The sequence below is a fragment of the Lytechinus variegatus genome, chromosome 15, assembly GCF_018143015.1.
Source record: "Lytechinus variegatus isolate NC3 chromosome 15, Lvar_3.0, whole genome shotgun sequence".
Taxonomy (NCBI): domain Eukaryota; kingdom Metazoa; phylum Echinodermata; class Echinoidea; order Temnopleuroida; family Toxopneustidae; genus Lytechinus; species Lytechinus variegatus.
This window is the reverse complement of record NC_054754.1, coordinates 16421695-16442688: the sequence shown is the minus strand read 5'-3', so window position 1 is coordinate 16442688 and position 20994 is coordinate 16421695. Positions and strand designations below refer to the sequence as shown.

The 20994-nt window shown below is 36.3% G+C and overlaps 1 protein-coding gene across 2 annotated transcripts; it reads right to left on the bottom strand.

The window, feature by feature from the left end:
- Window positions 1-2: 2 nt before the first annotated feature.
- Window positions 3-20927, bottom strand: LOC121428922 (LIM/homeobox protein Lhx4-like). Of its 2 annotated transcripts, none has more exons than XM_041625813.1 (7): window positions 20620-20927; window positions 15885-16059; window positions 13602-13804; window positions 9957-9992; window positions 5174-5331; window positions 3607-3817; window positions 3-3122 (listed from the first exon to the last, which is right to left on the bottom strand). In XM_041625813.1, exons 1-7 carry the CDS (start codon window positions 20702-20704, stop codon window positions 2641-2643), a joined length of 1350 nt encoding a protein of 449 aa, XP_041481747.1. In that variant the 5' UTR covers window positions 20705-20927; the 3' UTR covers window positions 3-2640. The 2 variants fall into 2 exon arrangements, with proteins under 2 accessions (XP_041481747.1, XP_041481746.1); XM_041625812.1 differs by having other exon boundaries at window positions 3628-3817; window positions 20620-20792.
- Window positions 20928-20994: the final 67 nt, after the last annotated feature.

The following is a 20994-nucleotide window of genomic DNA, read 5'->3' as shown; positions in this document are numbered from 1 at the left end:
CATTTCTCTGTTAACATTTTTATTTGAATTGATCAATAAATAATACGCAATCAGGTATATGCTTCCGTGGATACATATTGCGAAACGTAAACGAACAAAGTAGTAACGAAACCGCACACGTGGGCAAGAAAGTGCTCGTAAAATACACAAATAAATAAAGTTGTTGAAAATGTAAAGACGTAATCATTTCAACGCGAAATGTCGAAAATCCACTTCGGTAAACCGGGGTCATTTTGTTGTAGATCGGGGGGACCAAACCTTGAAAGTGTGAAATTTAAAATCTCTCTCCTAAGAAAAAAAAACCCTGCACATGTAATAACTATACTCAAAATTTAACCTCAAATTAGCAGACTCCATCTCAAAAGAAAAGAAAAGAATCCAGAAAAGGTTTTGAAAATAACATCATTTCCTGAATAAGAAAGAAAAATTTCATCGATTCTCCATGTGTTGATAGGCCAAACAAAATTCGGCATTTCTGTGACATGTTAAGTCATCTTTCCAACATAAATTCCTTCAATGAACAATACAGACATATAAAAAATCATTAAACTTGAATTATGTGCTTGCCGAACATAATTGCAGAGTTGACTTTTCTGCTGAAAATTCTTGACTGTTCAAAACAACAATAAAGATACAGAAATAATGTTCAAATCATGACACTTGTGAGGATTATCCAATTGCGAAGTATTGCACGTGTTTCTCTGTGAAGCGTTTCATAAAAAATGGTGTCATTGATTTTTCACTGACCTTTTTCCCATCAGCCAATCAGAGGCAAGGATTTGCGGTAGCTTATAACAGTTGTCAGTGAAAAATCACTGACTCATTGTCCATGAAATGCCCGTGGAATGTTTCAAGATCCTGACGTTCCTCAAACAATGTACATGTTTGACAAATAAAGTACATGACTTGTGGACAACGACTCTTATCGAAAATCGAATTATGGAATGGATTTGCTGCTATTGCAATTAAACGAAATACAGGTAAAAAATTTGGAATGATCTACTTTCATTAAGTACTGTCATTGGTGACTACTGCACATGTCCTGAATATTCAATCTATTGTAAGCCAAATAATTTGAACCGAATTAAACATTCTGTGATTGCACTAATTGCGATGATGTCTTACCATCATGCTAACAAAAAAAATGCGATATTGAAATGTACTGTATACAATGCCAGAATGACTTATGAACGAGCGACTTTGATGTTACTCTTTCAACTACAATGGAATGAAAACTGGGAGAATTCTCGCTGTTTTCAACAATGGTTACTTGTTTTGGTAGTGAATTTGTTGATTTGTTTTGAATATGGGAACTGTCTTCCATGAATATCAACACACAGTGAAACCACCTGACATGGGCTCACGTGCTTTATGATAGTCTTGATACACACCTTATCATAAAACAATAGGAAATATATTTTCAGTTTTTAGAGAAAATGATGGTCACTTTTATATTTTTCGAAAACATTAATTTTGGGAAGCATACTGAATCTGGTTTCTTCTCGGATTATATTGTTTTATGGACGTTGTAGAGCTTACCAGAGGATTCTTAATTATTCTGAATTATTCTAATGGGTGTGAATCAGAAGACTAGATGAACAAAATATTGCATCCTGGGAAATAGTTGTACCAGAGTTGTTCAGGTCCCGAGGTGATGCTCTTTAAAACTGATATGACATAATTATGTTGATTTTGTACGTTATGTGAAAAGAAGGCTATAATTTAACATGTTTAATTTATTTTCTTTAAAATTCGGGACTTTAGCCACATCCCCGAACAATGCTAGAAGTCTGCATAGTTATGCATCAAATTACGTCACTGTGGCTCATAAATTTACCTCGATGTACATTCTTAATATACTGAAGAATGATTTGAAATATCAGGTTACATGCCAAGTTATATCATGAATGAAAAAAAATTGCTATATAATATCTTTATTTGAAAAAAAATCAGAGCCTGGCATAATGAGAACAATGCCCGTATTTGTCGAAATTTGTATAGCACATATTGCATAGCCCCGTGGTTGTATAATGCTTCTTGGAAAAAGAAAAATTGCACAGTTTTGAAAAACGATTTTACAATAGAAATGAGTTGATTTGTACATTCTGGATGAATTGCATAGCACGGCAAGTAATGTGGTCAATATTAACTGGAATTATATTTTGTTAGACTCAGGGAGGAGATGACAACATTCTGTCCAACTCAATTGCAAATATAGTGAAATAGATTAATCATAACATAATTCATACATAACAAACACATGGCAAACTGAAGTTGATGGCATTGCAAAACATCACATCACAAGAAAATCATTTACTTAAAATTATATATTTTATGTGATTAATTCATTGACAAATTGCACGCTATATGATACAATGTTTGATAACAATATTAATCGAAAGGTCGTCACAATCGATCATCAGAGCCTACTGGAAACAATCAACAAATTGTTCCCGCCGCCATTCTTACAAAGTCCATGCAGCTATTTCGTGAAGTCCATCAGAGCTCAATCATCCACATTATCAAAGAGTGTGGTCAATTTGCATATCATGCATATTCATTCAGCAACCACGTGATCAGAGTTCATTCACGCTCGTCTTGGAGCGCGTCCAGTCGTTCACAGATGTTGATACCGTTCTTTTAATACTGATGTGGGAGCGGATGTGGGTGGGGGTGAGGATGGGACTGTGGATGGGGGTGGGGATGATGCTCTAACCAAGGACCGGGGTGGGGGTGGGGGAACTCCTCGTGAAAACTTCCTGGTGGAGGGGGAGGGGTCACCACGCCCATATCACCTCCTGGGTTGACGACGGCACGCATAGCTTCTCCCAAGCCATGGCTGGCGGCGCTCATGATCCCCGGGATGCCGGCGGCTTCGGAGAAGGGAATTCCCGGCATACCGATGCCGTTGGTGTGGTGATTCGGGGAAAGTTGCACGGGTAGGGTTGGAGAGGGGTTGTTAACAGGGTAACCACTGGACACTGACGGGGCGGTTGGTGGGGGAGAGAGGAACGATTCGCAGTGATTCATGTACGGGCTAGAGACGGGTACGCCGGGTGGTCCATGTTGATGTCGTTCGTTCGGAAACGGGGCTCCATGGTCAGGCATGCTTGGTGAGTGATCTGTTACAATTAAAAGAGAGATAATAGAGCGTCATTATTGACTATAATATTTGCTTCAATTTATTCACGGTGATGTATTCTAAGCAAAAGAAATACATCTTGAAATTTTCAACTTTCCAGTTTTCATTAAAAACAATAGTTCGACGTTTGTGAAGTAATATTTCATCGCTGCCGTTGTATTCTGATACACTTAATTATCAAATACAATAAGTCAAACATAGCAAAATCAATCATAATACTACTGAGATTTTAATTCATTTGTTTTGCAAAAAAATGTATCAAAAGGATATTCGAATTAAAAACGATGGCTTCTACAAAAGTGACATAATGTACAAATTGTAAATTGGTAAAATGCTGTAAATTAACGAAAAATGACTTGACTGAACTACACAAGCTGAACATGATCATAATTTTTATGGGGGTGGGGTGAAATAAAAGTTTGAATTTTCGGGGCTCCTCCTCTCAACCCGTCTACCGCCCTCACCCTCTTCAAAAGCCAGCTCACCGTCAAAGACGGTTGTATCGTCCAGATCGGATGGTTCCAGCTTGACCGGTGACGCAAGGGGTTCAGGACCACTGGCCGGACTACTCGCCTCGTTGACCCTTTTGATGTTCCGGAAGTAGTGACCCCACCGCTGGCGGTTGGCGTCTTTCTTGAGTCGCTTCTCCTTCGCCCGACGGTTTTGGAACCAGACCTGTGTGATTGCAAAAAGAGCGATGATGATTGGTCAATAAGATGATAGCAAATTTGATGGCATGGATACATTCTAATGTATCGTTGACTGGACTGATATTTAATTGATTATCCTTTGTTTTTCTTCTTTTTTTTAAAGCATTCCTTTAGTTCTTGGTCCGTTATGTTTGGACATTGCTATACCACACTGTTAGAAAATTTATCCTTAAAATAAAAGAAGTTCCTGCAGCAGAGTCTCGAGAACACCTGTAATCTTACCAGATTGCATAATCTTACAGGAAACTGGTATTTGGTGTATGGAACCTTACAAACTTCCTTAAAGAAAACACAATTTCTCCTTTTTAAACAGGCCTGTTCTGTTAAATTGCAGAACATTCCTGTTTTATGAATTTACAGAATGATTCTGTTATTGCTTTCTGCAAAATCTTCTTTTTTCCTGTAAAATCAGGGGTTTTTTTTTTTGTAACAGTGCAGCAATACCGAGTCTAGACCGACCAAAGCAATCATGACATAACATAATATACTATCGATCGGTTTGGAGATGATTTGGTTGGCATGGTGGGTGTGAATGTGGGATAAAGGACTGGTATTTTGGTCGGGTATGAATAAAAACAAAATAATACTGCAAACTCTGATATTTCTTATACATTTTATTGAAAATGAGACCTTCCTCTTAGTATCTGGACCATGTTCATATTGCGTTAAAAGAAACCCTTTCTGAAACCATACAATACAGACTTTTCCCCAACCATCCAATGAATATTCATTGCAAAATGTCATGCGTGCCGTCTTTGGCTTGCAAGTCTTCAGTATATGTAGAACAAGATATCTAAATCTTAACAAAACTCAAATTGCATATTGTTTATGAATTTCGTCAAGAATGAAGCCTTCCACTTAACTGGCCTGTATATAGGTCTTCACAACAACGATTATGACGAACTGGACGCAATTTTTTTTCTCCTCCTCCTCTTTCTGTTTTTTCTTCGTCTTCTTCCCAGTAAGATGAACAATAAATGAACGAGGCTATTAACATTAAGCCATGAGATTATCGGGAAAAACTAATATGCTGACCAACTAGAGGTAAATCAATGCTTCAGAACGAAAACAAATTCCAAGCAAAGATGGTATGCACCGTGTGCAATTAAGTCCTCTTTCCGCTTATTCCTTATTTACAGATCAAAGTCTTTCTTCATTTTTCGACGCTCTGTACTAGCTTCCACCCACTCGGAAAGGGATCTCATCCGGCTATATATGAACATTAGACACGTAACGGATAAAACAAAAAATAAAAATGTCCGATTATCCGACACGGAACAGGGCTCAATGCCTCGACCTCTGGAAGGTAAAGATGACCTACCTGGACAACTCTCATATCGAGGCCAGTTTCTTGAGCGAGTTGTTCGCGTACGTGTCTCGCTGGCTTCGGACTGTTCGAGTAGGCCGTCTTCAAGGTCTCCAGTTGTTTGGCTGTGATTGTCGTGCGGGGGCGCTTGTTGCTGTTATCCATCTCGAGTTCTAAATCAATGAGAAGCAAAGAAGTATGAACACGAAATTGTTAGGAGATCGGTTTTGTAAAATATCAATAAAAAGCTGTGTTGTGGTGTGGGTTATTCATGCTATCCACTATTAGAAAAAAGAGTTATTCATTTCAAATATCGGTTTATTAGACAACGCTCGGAGTTCCCCTCAAAATTGATCAGCACGGCTGACGTTGTCGTTAATACAGATTTTTACGAAACAAGACAGGAATGAACATATCATCTATTCCATTTTTAATAAAATATCTTTCACATTATTGTAATATATGGTAAAAATGCATGGTTCGACCATTGCAATAATAAGGAGGGGGTTCGTTTCCACCACGCAAGACGTATCAAGAACATAGAATATCTATTGCCAAAAAGCCCTGCACGACACTAAACAGTCTTTGTCGAAAATCGGTGATACAATACATCAGTATCGTCCTAGATTCTGGATAAATGACTTATTTGCATTTTTCGTCGGCTCTTAATCTTAGGACGATCTGGGGAGCGTTTCATGAAAGGACTTGCCAGACTACGTTTTATCCAACAAGTCCTGTTTCATCCGACAGTTACTATATAGTAACAGTGCTTCTCAACCAATCAGAATCCAAGAAAGTTGTCAGATCTGACAACCTGTCGGACGAAAATATTGATGAAACGCCCCCTGTTGTCCCAGTTCATCAATATTCGACAAAGACCTGTCAGCTGTTCATTGTGATTTGATGGGCATTTTCAATAGATTTACTATGTTCTAGAATCCGTCCCCGTTTGATTTGCAAAAAAAAAACTTCCTACACTGCAAAAACTCTGGTGTTGATTTAACACTAGCCCGGAATGTATATATGTCCACACCAGAGAAGTATTGAAATAACACCAGTTTGGAATCAAACATATGCTGTTTTAATACCAATTGGTGTTGAATAAACACATATCTGGTGTTAGACGAAAATCAAACTGGTGTTGTTTAACACTTCTCTGGTGTGGACATATATAGATTCTGGGCTGGTGTTAAATCAACACCGGAATTTCGCAGTGTATTGATACAAAAAACTGATGCAGAGAGCATAATTTACACTTTGTGCCCAAAAATATAAAACGATCTTTGAATAGACCCCCGGGACTCATTTGCCATTGTGAAGAGATAACTAAGCAATCATAACCATGATAACCATGGCCATCAGGAGAGAAGGGGGGTGATGAGATAATGTCATATTATCATTCCATGCGGTTTGATGGCAGAAATATTAATAGGGATGATGTCGTATAGAATGGTGGTTCGAGTCAATAGCCAGTGCAAAAGAAGGATCATCAAGTTATATACGGACTTGGTGAAATTCACCGAGCTTGCCCGAACTTTAGAGGATAGGGGTCGGGGTATAGGAAAATGAAAGGGATATGAATGGGAGAGAAGAAGAGAAGGTATGAGATGTGTGATACTAAGGATATAATGAAAGAGAGAGAGGGAGAGGAGGAGAGAAAGGAAGAGTGATGATGAGAATGGGGAGATAATAGATGTATTAATCATTGAGTTGGGTAATGCATGTCGACGAGAGAGATAGAGGGGAACAAAATAATGCAAAAGCCGTTTCGCCTGGCCGCGGCGGCGGACGCACATATTTTTCAATAAATTATATTCGCATGATTTTGTAATAGCCCCAGGTACCCCATATTGAATGGAATAGCGTATGTACCATCAATACACCAGCAAAAAAATCCCGGGAAAATTGACATAATAGGTATATGAAAATGTATGAACCGCAAACAATATTGCCAAGAAACCGTGGCGGGGATGACGGAATGGCTTTTGTAAATGATCACGTCATTCCTTTTTTTTTAATATTCTATTCCGTCGAGACATGGACCTACTATAGGTTCATGGTCGAGGGAAGGAGACAAGATAGGAGAGCGATCATCACCATCAGATAAAAAATCCGGCACATTTCAGGGAAAGTCGGGGATATACTGCATTGATGATCTGAGATGCGAGCGTAGAAGTAGGCTTGAGAGGACTATAATCATTAGTATTTTATCGGGGTGCATTTTAGCCGATGAATATTTGATGGTGGCAATATGAGGGGAAAGAAATACGGCAGTCATCATTTTTTTTTAGAAAGTACTGCACGCGGAAGAGAGTATGTGCAACCTGTTACACTTAGCTACAAGTCTTTTTATACACATTTTGTACTTAAAAGGAATTCATTGTTAGTGTTTGCGTTTTACTTCACCGCATGGAAAATATCATGGAGCTAGCTAGCTTCATGGTGAAAGAATTGAATATATATAATATATAAAAGCAATATGTTAAATGGAATTGTACGCTTGTATGAAAATCCAAAATATTTTTAAATACAAGGTTTGAACATAAAATAAAGGAGAAATGAACATATTGATCAAACGATCAAACAAACTTGGAAACAATATTCAAACACCATCAGGAAATAAAGTCTGGTGAACAACACCATATAAGATTTGGAAATAAAAGAAACGAAATCTATCAAATATACACAACAAAATGCAATCAAACAGCCAGAGACAGAAACAAATTAAAGTAAAAAAAATGTTAGGCTATAAATTTGTTATATTTTCTTTAATTTGAGAATTACAAGAATAATCAGGTTGGTTGTTTCAAACTAAATTTACGTGAATGCAGACATTTTTGATCAATTGATTAAAATTTCATTGTAATTGTTGTGGTTTTTTGTATCACTGCTCTTCACTTGACTTTGAATCAACATTTTGCTTCATGAAAAAAATGATCATAAAATTAGTTTTATAGATTTTTGCAGTTTTGCATGATTATTTTCATTTAAAAAGTAAAGCGAAGATCGAAAATGACATGACGCATTTTGGAATGGTAAGAGAATATTTTTACAATCACTGAATACTAGTATTATCATATCCATGCCTTTCTGTCTTCTAATAATTATGTATGATTTATATGTTTTTACCTTGTTTTACATTGTATGTTTTACCACTTGTATATACATGTACTGTTTTTATGCTTTTAGGGCCCCTTTTGATACCAGCTTTTGCTGAAAGGGCACCCTATTGAAATATTGTTTAATAAATAAATAAATAAATAAATCCATGAAGAATACTCGAAATCTGTGAAAAAGTATATGCAATTAGGAAGAATGAAGTTCAGTATAATCAATTTTGCTTTGACAATATCGTCGGCCTTATGCCAAAAGGGCCTTAACTGCTTTTGGCCATTCCGAGATAATGGCGTTTAAAGGTTTTGGCCTCTCTAATAATCAAAAGTTTGTGGTCGTTTTTTTGCTTTTGAAGCCAATTTCGATAAACGTGTTAAGTTATTAAGTTTTACATGAAATGTGTTAAATTTATTATAAAATATTCAGAACCCCTAAAATCGGGTTAAGGCCCTTTTGGCATAAGGCCGACGATATAATCCCTTGATTCAATCGACACTTTTGTTCCTTTCGTAGATCAGCTCAGCCTATAAATGGCCATTCCATAGTCCAACGCATATCTTTCCTTGCTGGAGAGTAAAACATGATAATCACATGATGTTACGACTCATTAATTTCGTCGCAACAATAATCTAATGGCACTTGATTAGGGAATGATCCAACAAAAATCGATTCAATTACTCCAATTGGCATTCTCGGTATTATTAGCTCCATGAGAGTGATACACGCTGTACATAAATTTCCCACGATTATCTTCATCTATATTCGGTAACCCCAACCAACTCCCGTCAGTTTATTTGACGTTTTGTTGGGTATTTTATCAGTATTGAAATCGATGTTAATCATGGAAATTCTCTGTTCTATGATTAAAAGTTGTTCTTGGAATAAAACTAATAATACATAGAGTATTCGGGTTTTTTTCATGTCATTTGCGCAATAGAAAAATAACTACCAAATTGTTACGGAACTCATCAATACGTCAAAAGTTCGCAAAATATTGGGATCCGAAGAGAGAAAAAAAATATATAGTTTGTGTTTCATTCTTAAGGTCTGAATGCCCGGATTCGAACCCATGACCCGAGAAGGCGAATGCTTTATCCAGCTGAGCCCACACATGGGCGCGTCGTGGTCTATAGTGGTTCTGACTCTCGCCTTTCAAACAGAGGGTCGTAGGTTCGAATCCTAGCCATGGCGTGTTTTCCTTCAGCAAGACATTTATCCACACTGTGTTGCACTCTACCCAGGTGAGGTAAATGGGTACCCGGGATGATTAATTTCTTGAATGCACTGAGCGCTGAAAGGCAGCTCGAGCCGGTGTAATAATGATGATAACAATGCGCCTCGGAATAGATTGGTTCTAGAGATAGCACTACATAAATGCCTATTATTATTATTTGTTATTATTATCATTATTATTATACTGAAGTCCCCCGAACATTTTGATTATCTCGCACTGTAACGATGGAGAATGATCTCTCGATTTTTTTTCCTTGTATGATTTTGTTCTTAATTTAAAAAAAAATGTTTATTGATTGATTCTAAACACTTTAATTTTAGCACACTATGCGATATGGGTATCTCGAAGTAGGAAATATATAGACATGGAGGAATTATATTCATATAAAAATTAGTAATCAATATATATATATGTCTTTCTTTTTTTTGAAATTTTGAATTTGTTAAATACCTTGACTGAGATGCACTTGTGGATCTCGGCAAATCCCTACGAGATAAAATACAGATAAAAAAAACAAAACGTTATTTTTCTTTATAAAGTCTAGCCAGAGACAATTTATGCATCACTTCGGTGCGCAGTGCATGATCTCGGGCCCAAAGGGGGGGGGGGGGTATAATTGAGAAACATTTATATATTTAAACAAATACATAATCATATTTTTTTTCTTCATTATTATCAAGGGAATTTTTAGTTACCGCCAAAAAAAACCCAACATATTATTCCGATGAGTTTTGAGGTGAAGATATTTTCTAGTTGAAGACACCGTGCCAATTAGTTAATTCGTTTATCCCTATTCTACTATGTACTTAGATGTAATAAAATTCTTATTTGATATTTATGTGGGAAAATTGGGCAGTTTCGTTGGAAATGTGGTGATTCAGACGAAACGATGGTCCAGGCGCACGTTACGTATAACGATGATACCCATTGACATATTGACGTGGGAAAATTGAGTAATATTCTGGAAATAAAACCAGTAAGACATATGTCACCATTTCTCAGGGAGGGTGGTGACGGGGGCATCGGATTGGAACGAATGGATTAATGAGGTAACCCAGTAATTCGGGATTATTTGACAGAATGGTGACGGACGGCGATGCGGTATTTGAGTCGTCATCAGCGAGATCATTATAGAAAAAAGAACACGGAAAATCACAAATGACCATCACATGTCGCGTTGCGTTGTAGATAGTATTAAAGGACACGCTACGATACGCATGTTTAACGATGGAAAGAAATATGATTAGAAAAACAACAATATCGACAGTCAACCGCAGCATGTTTCCATGGTAACGGGTTTTAGTAGGATTCCTGACATTGGGAATGACGCGTGAATCGCCCCCAAATCCCGTTCTCCATCGCAGTGATACGAGTTCTGTCTTAATTGTTCGAGACTTTATTCATTTTTCTTTAACATGTTTACATTTTCAAGGTACGGTCTACTTTTCACGGAGTAACAAACATTTTGAAATGATAAACTGTTCATTTATATCGTAACCAGTGTTTCAAACCTTTCCGACGAGAAAAGGTGGCCGTTTTCCCGTTTTCCATCAGAAAAAATGATAAAAGATACATTTCATGCCCCTTTCAATCATTAGTTTGAAGAAAGCAAGAGATCATTCTTGCATATGTCATTCAACCGATTAACATAAACTATAAATAGGGAGGTGCTATCCCTTCAAAACAGAGACAAAACAAAAAGCTTAATAACACGAAAAGGGGGAAGAAACAAAGTAAATCAATCTCTTTAAAACGAGACAAAAAATAGTAAGGTATCATGAAACTAAGTCAGGTGGAAATAAATGAAAATTTCCCACGAAATTACGCAACTCCTCGCTGAGACGCCATCCCTAAATGCACACTTTTTGATAAATGAGCATAAAGCACCTTTTTTCGTAGAGTGTTTAACTTCGATTTCAGCGCAAGGCCCTTAATGGCGATTTGCTCTGAAACCTTACAAGAGCATCTCTAGGTTTTTCTGGGATGAGAGTTTTTGTAATTGGGAGCAATTTGTCAACATACTCTACTTTACAAGATTATCATGTAAGTAATTTTGACAGAAGAACATAAAATTGCCCAAATCGCTCGTATTGTTTGCATTTTTCGTCTGCTGGATTTTTTACTTTATTTTTTTTTGGGGGGTGGTGTTTTTAGCTGTTTTAAGATGCATATTGATTAATTTATCTGACATTATTTTTCTTTCTTAAGACAATAATGCTTTCTCGTTTAAGAAAATGATCAATTTCACAAAGGACAAAGAGGTTGTATAAAAGGGGATATAACTGTATTTCTTATCACATTGAAAATACTTGAAAATTGTAATGTTATGTTTATTTTTACTGTAAAACTTAGATATATTCACTTTAATCAGTTTATGAAACAAAAAATACACACTTTTTTCAATTGTCAAATTAAGTGTCTGAAACGTTGAATCAAATTACGTTTGTATCTAAAGATAAAAATGAAAAAAAATAGACGAAATATCTTATTTGAGGACTGATGTCTCCAGTACGAAGCGAGAAATGTAAGAAACCAGAAGATACAGAGTCGTCGGGATCAATATAGTAACCTTAATTAAAATGGACTTAATCCTACTTTGTACCGGCTGCACGTTCGCTGATCTGCTTCATGGTAGATAATGTGCATTTAGAATGACAGATTTAAACACTTGAAGGTTTTCACTATCCGATAGAATGGTTCCATGTTCATAAAAAAATATACGAAGTTGTGTTCTATAACGCCATTCTGGAAGAATTAATCTTATCTCTAAAAGATATATCGCATATTACTTAAAAGGTAACTTGAGATACGGCAAATTTTACAGAACTGACAGAAGTCGACCAAATATTGACTGTATGATGGTTTCGATAACTGATTGATTGACTGATGGATTGATTGCTTTGTAGGTTGTTTGATAATTTGAAAGATCAATGATTTGATTTGATTAGATTTGATTTGACTAAAACATATCCATCAATAATTGATTGATTCAGACTTTTTATCAATGTAATGGTTGATTGATTGATTGATTGATTGGTAGGTTGATCGATTGGTTGGTTGATTGATTGATTGATTGAATGATTGATTGAATGATTGATTGATTCATTGGTTGGTTGATTGATTGATTGATTGATTGACTGACTGACTGATTGAATGATTGATTGATTGATGGATGGATGGATGAATTGCTTGATTGATTGATTGATCATTGATTAATTGATTTATTTCACATTGATTGATACGACTTGAACGCTTTCTTTTTCATAGTCCATGCAAAGATAATGAGCTAAGAATATAAATTAACCTAATGTTATAATATGTACTTTCCTGCTATTTGTTTTTTAAATATGCTGGATAAAGGCAAACTATGATTATTATGTTCTCTTTTCAAATCAAGTAGATTTTCATGTTGAAAATAGGGAACATTACTGCTATCATTTCGTCATCATCAGACTCCTCTTCAGTAGTTTGCCGCATGTTACATTAATATTCACATCAAAACCACACGCCACACATGATAATTCTAATTGGTACCTGTATGGGACTTATATTGACAAATATTTAATATCTTATCAATAGGGATTGTATTATTCTTGAAATGATTTGAACAGAACGCAATTTTGTTTCGTCTGACAGGCACACTCGAACAAACAGATGATTGTGAAAACTCATTTCAAATGAAAAATAGCGGGTTCTTGTTTGCAATTTAATGTTTCTATATCTATTTATGAGTAAGGACTATCTAAGTAAATCATACGACCAATAATATATTTTTTTCGGATAATCAGGAAACACTGGCAACCGTTTTGTTCAAACTTATTATTGTTTTTCAAATTAAAAAATTCAGATAAACAGAAATGGTTCATTTTCTAGAGAATAGAAAGCTAATGCTCCTGTTACAGTCATACCAATGAATCTGACTCTTCTAAACCGATCAATAAAATGATTGATGTCATCAGAAATGACGTGATAGCTTTGGTCGGCCTGGAGTCGGCAACGTTGGTGTGACGTTGCCAATAATAAGAGCAAATAAAACTGAATGATTTTTAAACTGCTATCGGCGTGATTTCATTAATTTCATTTCATTTTCTTTACCTCTTGCTTTAGCCGCCTCGTAGTCTTGTTTGCAGACTAGTTTGTTATCCGTCATGAGGAAGAATTCGTCTCCGGTAGATAGTTGTCGTGTGCAGATGATGCAACAGAAGCAATGGAGGTGGTAGACGTTGTCGAGAGCTCTTCGGACGATCTCAGTCGGGGCGATCCCCTTCTCACACGAGGAGCACTTGGTGCCGAATCGCCTACATGACGTAAGGGGTGATGATATCGGGAGGGGGGTGTGATGGTGGAGGAAAATGAGGAGGAGAAGGAGGGGGAGAAAGGAGGACATGAGCAAAGATAAAGCAGAGGGTTAGAAAAGAAAGGGAAAGGTTAAAGATGTTTCCCGGAGATGAGAAAGATAAAAAGATGAGAAAGATAGAGAGAAATATAGGGAAGGAAGTATAGGGTTAGCAAGAGAAAAAATGATAAATAGAGACAAATAAAGGGAGCGAAAGATGACGTGAAAAATGTTAAAGAAAGAATAAGGTGGAGGGAGAAGAAGATGCATTGAGAAGGGGGCAATTAAGGTTGCAAACAAAAGGGAATAGACAACATCGATGGAATGTAATGAAAATTTGAAAGTAAGGGAAGAAATGTTATGAGATGAAATATGAGAATGAGAGAGATAAAGATGTTGGAGTGGTTTAAGAAGTTTAAATGGTGAGTTGGGCAAGATAAAAGGAGGGGGGTATGAGATAGATAAAGATAAGAAGCATTGAGGATTTTGGGAAATAGAAAGTAGAGGAAGATGAAGAGGAGAAAGGGTTGAGGTGAGGAGGATTAAGCACAAAGAGAAAGGGATGATGGCAGATATTGAATGAGAGAAAGGGTCAAAAGAGAAAACGCAAGTTTCTTTGTTAAAAGTGCAATACTAGTACATCAATATTACAAACAAACATTTGATATCTTGCTACTTTCTTTAGTAAGAATTCATATCACCTCCAAAAGGTAAACAACCTCCAAATGCCAATGTATACGCGAATATCAGAAATGGCGCCAACGCAATCTGTTTTGGCGCCGCGACTCGGCACGACCGGGGCACAGTTAAGCGCTATCCGTAGGGCGATAGATAGTGAAAGGATAAGCTCAATTTCGCACCCTTTCGCATTCCACTGCGGGCTACATGATGTAAATTTCATTTCGCGCGCCGAAACACCTTGCATGTGTCTACTTGTGTTGGGTGCTTGGGGTTCGAAAGGGCTTATATATCTGGAAGCGATGTCGAAAGGGGAAGATGCGCTATAACACCACTCGGTGAGTGAACCTTGCTCCGTCTGGTCTGTCAAATCACGCTTAACCCTTTCACAATTGCTGCTAGTGTAATCAGAGTAATAAATGGGAATCGGTGGGGTAAAAGAATCGGCGGCCAATACCCGAGCATTTCTTCACCCCCGGCCATTGGCCTACCTCTTCAGAGCGGATGTTGGGAGGTGTCCGCGGCGGTGTCAACCCTACCCTAAGGGGGTGTGGCATGATCATGGTATTTCATGAAGAGAAAAGCTGCTTTAAAGTGACTCTTTAGGGCGTCGTCCTAATTCACATGACGCGAACAGTCATCCCCAAGGCTAAAATAAGCCTGATTAGTTTGGACCTCCGACCCCCCCCCCCTCTCTCTCTCTCTTTCTCTCCCTTCCCATCTATCCGTGTCGGTCTCCCTTGGATCTCATTATTTGTCTTCTATGCCATACAATTTTCACAGTCAAACATAACCTGATGAATTAATATGTTCAATAGATATTCTTTCGGTATCACCATCATTTCTATACCACCACCATCACCAAAAATATTATCATCATCATCATTATCATACCACCACCACAAAAAATATCATCATCATTTCTATACCACTACCACCATCACTATCATCATCAAAATCATCATCACCACCACACCACCAACAACAACACGACTATAGACATTTCCACCACCAAAATCATCATTTTTACCACCATCATCCCGCAACAACCACCAACATCATCATCACCATCGTCATCATCAATCATCACCAACAACATCATCATCACCATCTTGACCATCATCACCAACATCACTATCATTATCACCATCATCATCATTATCACCCTCATCATCATCATCATCATCACCATCATCACCATCATCATCATCATCATCGTCACCATCATCATCAACATCACCATTTTCATCATCTCCACCACCGAAAACAACAACAACAACACCTCCACCTCCGCAATCACCGTCATCAATAATGATGGTCATCATCAAAGCCCCATATTCCATTACCATCATCGACAGACTTACTTGAAAAAATCTTCCTTGCAGAAGACTCCGCCGTCCCTGGAAAAGCACCGGTCAGTGAGCTGAGCGTTGCAGTCAACACAACGCAGACACTTTGCATGCCAGGCTCGATCAACCACTTTCAGTATGAACCTATCCAGAATGGGATGGTCGCATCCCGCACATAGAGAAATCGATTCTACAAAAAAAAGGATGAAGCAAAGAATTACGATTTTAATTGATTGTATTCAATATGATATGATTCCTTAAAAAAGGTTATTACGATGACATGGATGACAAGTCAGATAGACTATGGGCCATACAGGGGGTCACCTCCTTTGCAAAGTTGTTCCGATAAAATCACTGGGATGACATAATTAATGCCAAAATGTAATTGCTTTGAAATAACAATAGCAATAATCATAATTATAATGATAATGATAATAATGATAATAACAATACTATTAATGATGATAATAATAACAACAAAAACAACAGCAATATTACTATTACTTCTACTACTACTACTACTACTACTACTACTACTGCTACTTCTACTACTGCTGCTGCTGCTGTTAATATTAATCATAATAATAATGATAATAATATAATAATACTACTACTACTAATAATAATGATAATTCTAATAAAAATAATGATAATAATAATAATGACAACAATCATCATCACTATATCATTATCATAACATTTGTATAACTGCACTTTCTAAATAGATACAAAGCGCTTTTCACACAGAGAGGAAAAGTAGTTACAATAAAACAAAACTATATTTATCATTCCATCCAAAAGGTAATACCCAAATAAAAATTGATCTATATCATTATGATGATGATGGTAGTGGTGACATGGAAATATTCACATTTCAAGTGATACATGTGATACATGACAAGAGAAAGTAAGCAAGAAATCAATAACTATACCATAGAATTATCGACATTAAATTTTGAACATCCCCCCCCCAAAAAAAAAAAATGAATCATCACATTGATCATTGATAGATATGAGTCTAAATATGTATGACTTTCTTTGAAAGCAAACAGCGAATTTGGTATATTTAACTTTCAACAGAAAATAAATAGCAGGTCGGTAATAGGTTTATAATTATAAATTATTCTTTTAAGTATCATAATAACAGTAATAATGATAATAATTGACTTTACATATAGCGCTTTATCGATCTACGGCTGCTCAAAGCGCTTCACGATTATTACTACCCGCGGTCATTGGATTCATAGCTTTTTGATAGTAAATGATTTACCGGAAATGATATATTTTTAAACAAGTACGAACAAAATTTTTACCGGATTTAATGGGGTTTTCCCCTCATACCATGTCATACTGATCAAAATTAAGAAATATTATAAAGGTAATTTGAGATTATACCTCAACCAAATAGATGAAATAAGATCGATATTAAACGAAAGAAGCAACTTGACAACAATACACACATGATTACATAATTATAGAATATTGATTAATATAAGCATCAGCATAAAATAATGATTGATTTAAAAATCCCTCCTAGATAATGGCGTATATACTCATTCAATTTATAATTAAATCATTAATAAAGAAATAAGATATGTAAAACTAGAATCGTAAATAAATTATATATTATTAATGGAGAATGGTTTAGAACACGGTGATTATTGAATTCATATAAGCATGACCAAATATGCGTGACACTTATGAAGATTAAAAAAGAAAATTGTCAAAAAAAATAAATTTGCTAGTAAAACCTGCTTAATAAAATTCGAAAAAAGGCAAAAAGAAAAAAATGACATGCACTGTACCTGAAGAAAACCCAATACGAATCATGAATTTACTTATGATTGTTTTGTATTCCTTCAATGAAAATATCACAGTCTGTCCTAATATGTAACATTCTAACCCTTTATAAAATTTGTTATATGAAACCCTGACTTGTTTTTTTAAGAAGAGAGACCTTTTCGGCACGCAAACTTAATTATTCGTTGAAAATTAAGTGAACGGGTGTAAATATGCGTTTCAAATTTGTCGCTAATTTAATAATGAGAGAATCAATGAAGTAATTATGAAAACTTTGGCTATCGCAAACCGATGAAATAACCATTGAAGGGCGTTGCAAGTTTGCCTTTCTATCTTTCCACAGAATGAGCGTGCCTAATAATATTTGAGCAATGCAAACTATCAACTGCTTTTAGGAATTAACCAGCAAATCACGCATACGTTGGATTAAACCAAAATACAATTCAGACATAAAAATGATAAAGGAATAAAATCATAATCAGAAAATTGATGTAAAAAGTATTTAAACACCGTGAATGAATAATAAATATCCTTTAAAGTTTGGTTTATCTCGGATGTAATCAATCAAGTGACAAGGGAGAGGGGGAAATCATTTTAATTTAAGAAGAGTAAAAAAATAAATAAGAAAACACAATGATTATAATTATGCACTTAAAATGTCAACAAGCTGAATAATGATATGTGTTTCGAAACCTTTCATAGTACATAACCTTACTTGAGTTGTGTGTATATCATATCTATCTAATTTAGTAATTGGTCGTCTAACTTAATTTCGTTAATGAAATTGCCCATTCCGTGGTAGGTATGCATGACATGGCGCGCGCTCGGCCGTCATCTAGACAACGGAACACAGACGTGACTCCAAGCCGGTTGTCATGGGTATGGGCTCACTCGCTTCCCGCTAAGTATTTTCGCTAGGGTGCTGTCAAAAGCACCGTCTGTAACCAGTTCAAATGCATATCGCTCTTTTTTATTCTTTGAACGAATTATCAACAAAGACGGGAAAATATCTTCATTTTTGGGATGAATTTCCGAGAGGAACCTCACATTGTGCCCGAAATTTGAACATCTTTCCAAAATAACGAATGCAATGGCCTCAAAATATACCAAATATGTTGGCTAATATAGTGTGACTGCAGTGTATAATTCATTTTCTTTTGCAGGGGAGAAATTTACATTAATTAAATCCCCAGCGTCATCTTTCGATATATTTACCTTCACTTAATCATTTCTGAATTTCATGCATTTATGATGAAGAGACACTCCTTATTTGTGTTATTATTTTGATTGCTATATATAGCATGTATAGAGGATTGATAATGTCAAGATGTAACTTATTGGGCTTCCTTTTTCACTGTTGATAATCCCGTTTTTCATTTCATTGTTACTGGAAAACGGAACATCTGAAGAAATTTTATGAATACATACAATCTTGTCCTGGACAAAAATAAACTGGCGTGATTTTATTTTGTTTGGCATGGCCCTATTTCGGCTATATATAGGCCTCATTAATAATAAACGCAGTAAATTTAGATAAAATTATCAATAATTTTAATACGATTGTAAAACAATGCATACTAATAATGATACTTCCGTATATATGGATACAAAACAAATAAATGATTTTATTTGAATAAGAACACAAAGGAACATTATAATAGTATGCTGGCGCTATATTAGGAGAATAAGTATTTAAACATTGAATAAAATAAAAGTTCGTGTGTTTCCCTACTTTATAGCTTTTTGGGTACATTGCATTTTAAAGCACAATAAATCACTCGATGATTAGTTAAAAGAAAGTACTAAAATAAACATTTTCATGAGGAAATAAGAAAGTTAAAAAATCGAAACACGTTAATTCATAAACAAACTAATGATCAAGAAATCAATCTAACGAGTACATTAATTAATATCGGAAAGGGTTGAGACCCCTCAGAAGAACAGCCGTTAGGCTGAAGAGGGCTATCCAGCCCATGTGTTGGAAAATGAATAAATAAAAAATAAATAAATAAAAAGACCATTAATGATGCTTTGAAGAAAAAAATGATTCCCCGCCTTTATTTCAGTGAGGCTTCATTATCATTTTGTAAGGATTTAAAGAGACAAACTTGAATCTATATAGATTCGACCAAAGAAAAAGGCAGAAAGGAAAATGAGGACAAAACGTTCTAAACTTATAATATTTTCTTGAAATACAGCGCGGTATGATTATAGAGAGTTGCTCCAAAATGAAAGAATTTGTAGCAATGCGGCATTCGGGGAGAAAATGAAGGATAATTACGTGCCGGGATCGACTGGAACGTGGGCAAATTCAATTGAAGAGGAAAGAAAATCGAATTATGATGGATATAGGAATTGGCTTAGAACGGGGGTAAATCTGATCAGTGTACGGTGAAGCGAGCTTGATGTGATTAAACTCTCCAAGAACGGATCTCCAGTTTCAACTCCTAACCAAGTTGGTGGGGGAGAGGAACGGGGGTTTCAAACAAAGATATAGGAAGAAGAAAACTGGATAAAAGACGCATAATTTGGGCAAAATGCGGCCTGAAAAGCTGGAGATAGAGCATTAAGAAGATGGGGAACTTGGATTCGTTCGCCTGGATAATAGCTTAACTGATGAGGCGAGCATGAGCTTTTGTGAAGTGAATTGGCAAGGGGTTTAAGAACAGAAGAACCTTTAGTGACCGGTAAAGGGTAGAAGACCAGAAATAAAAATCAAGGGGTTGCGGATTCGAGTCCGATTATAAGACGAGCTTGAATTAATCTGAGAGGTTCATGGTTAAATAGTTTTGATCAGAAATTGAGATGACAAGTTTGAAAGGTCGGACGTTGGTAATTGGGGGGTTTCCTCGCTATACTAATTCATTACGGCTGGTAGACATAGGGGTATGTGATATTGACGAGAAAGCACAGACAATTAAGAAAATTAGTTTTTTTCTATCTCTCTTACTCTGTTCTTGGAATGAGTCGTTGTTCGCCTGTGGCATGTTTCGTTCAATCTGGAGAGGTCCTCCCATAAACAAATCCTGTTTCATGACACAATCTCCTGTGTGCACTCCTAGTGGTAAACTTAGCTTCTCGATTCCGCTCTCAACTTGGAAGAGATGATGATGATGATGATGGTGGTGGTGGTGGTGAGGTGGCGACTGGATCAGAGCTCCAAGAGGCGAAGCCGGGTACGTCGTCTTGGCTTGAACGTAGCTGCCTGAGTGAATGAGATGAGGGTAATGTAGGTAAGATGCGATCCCAGCATCACCAGTGGTCTCAATTTTTCATCTCTCTCTCTCTTTCACTCTCCCCTTGTTTGTACTTCTCTCACTCCTCA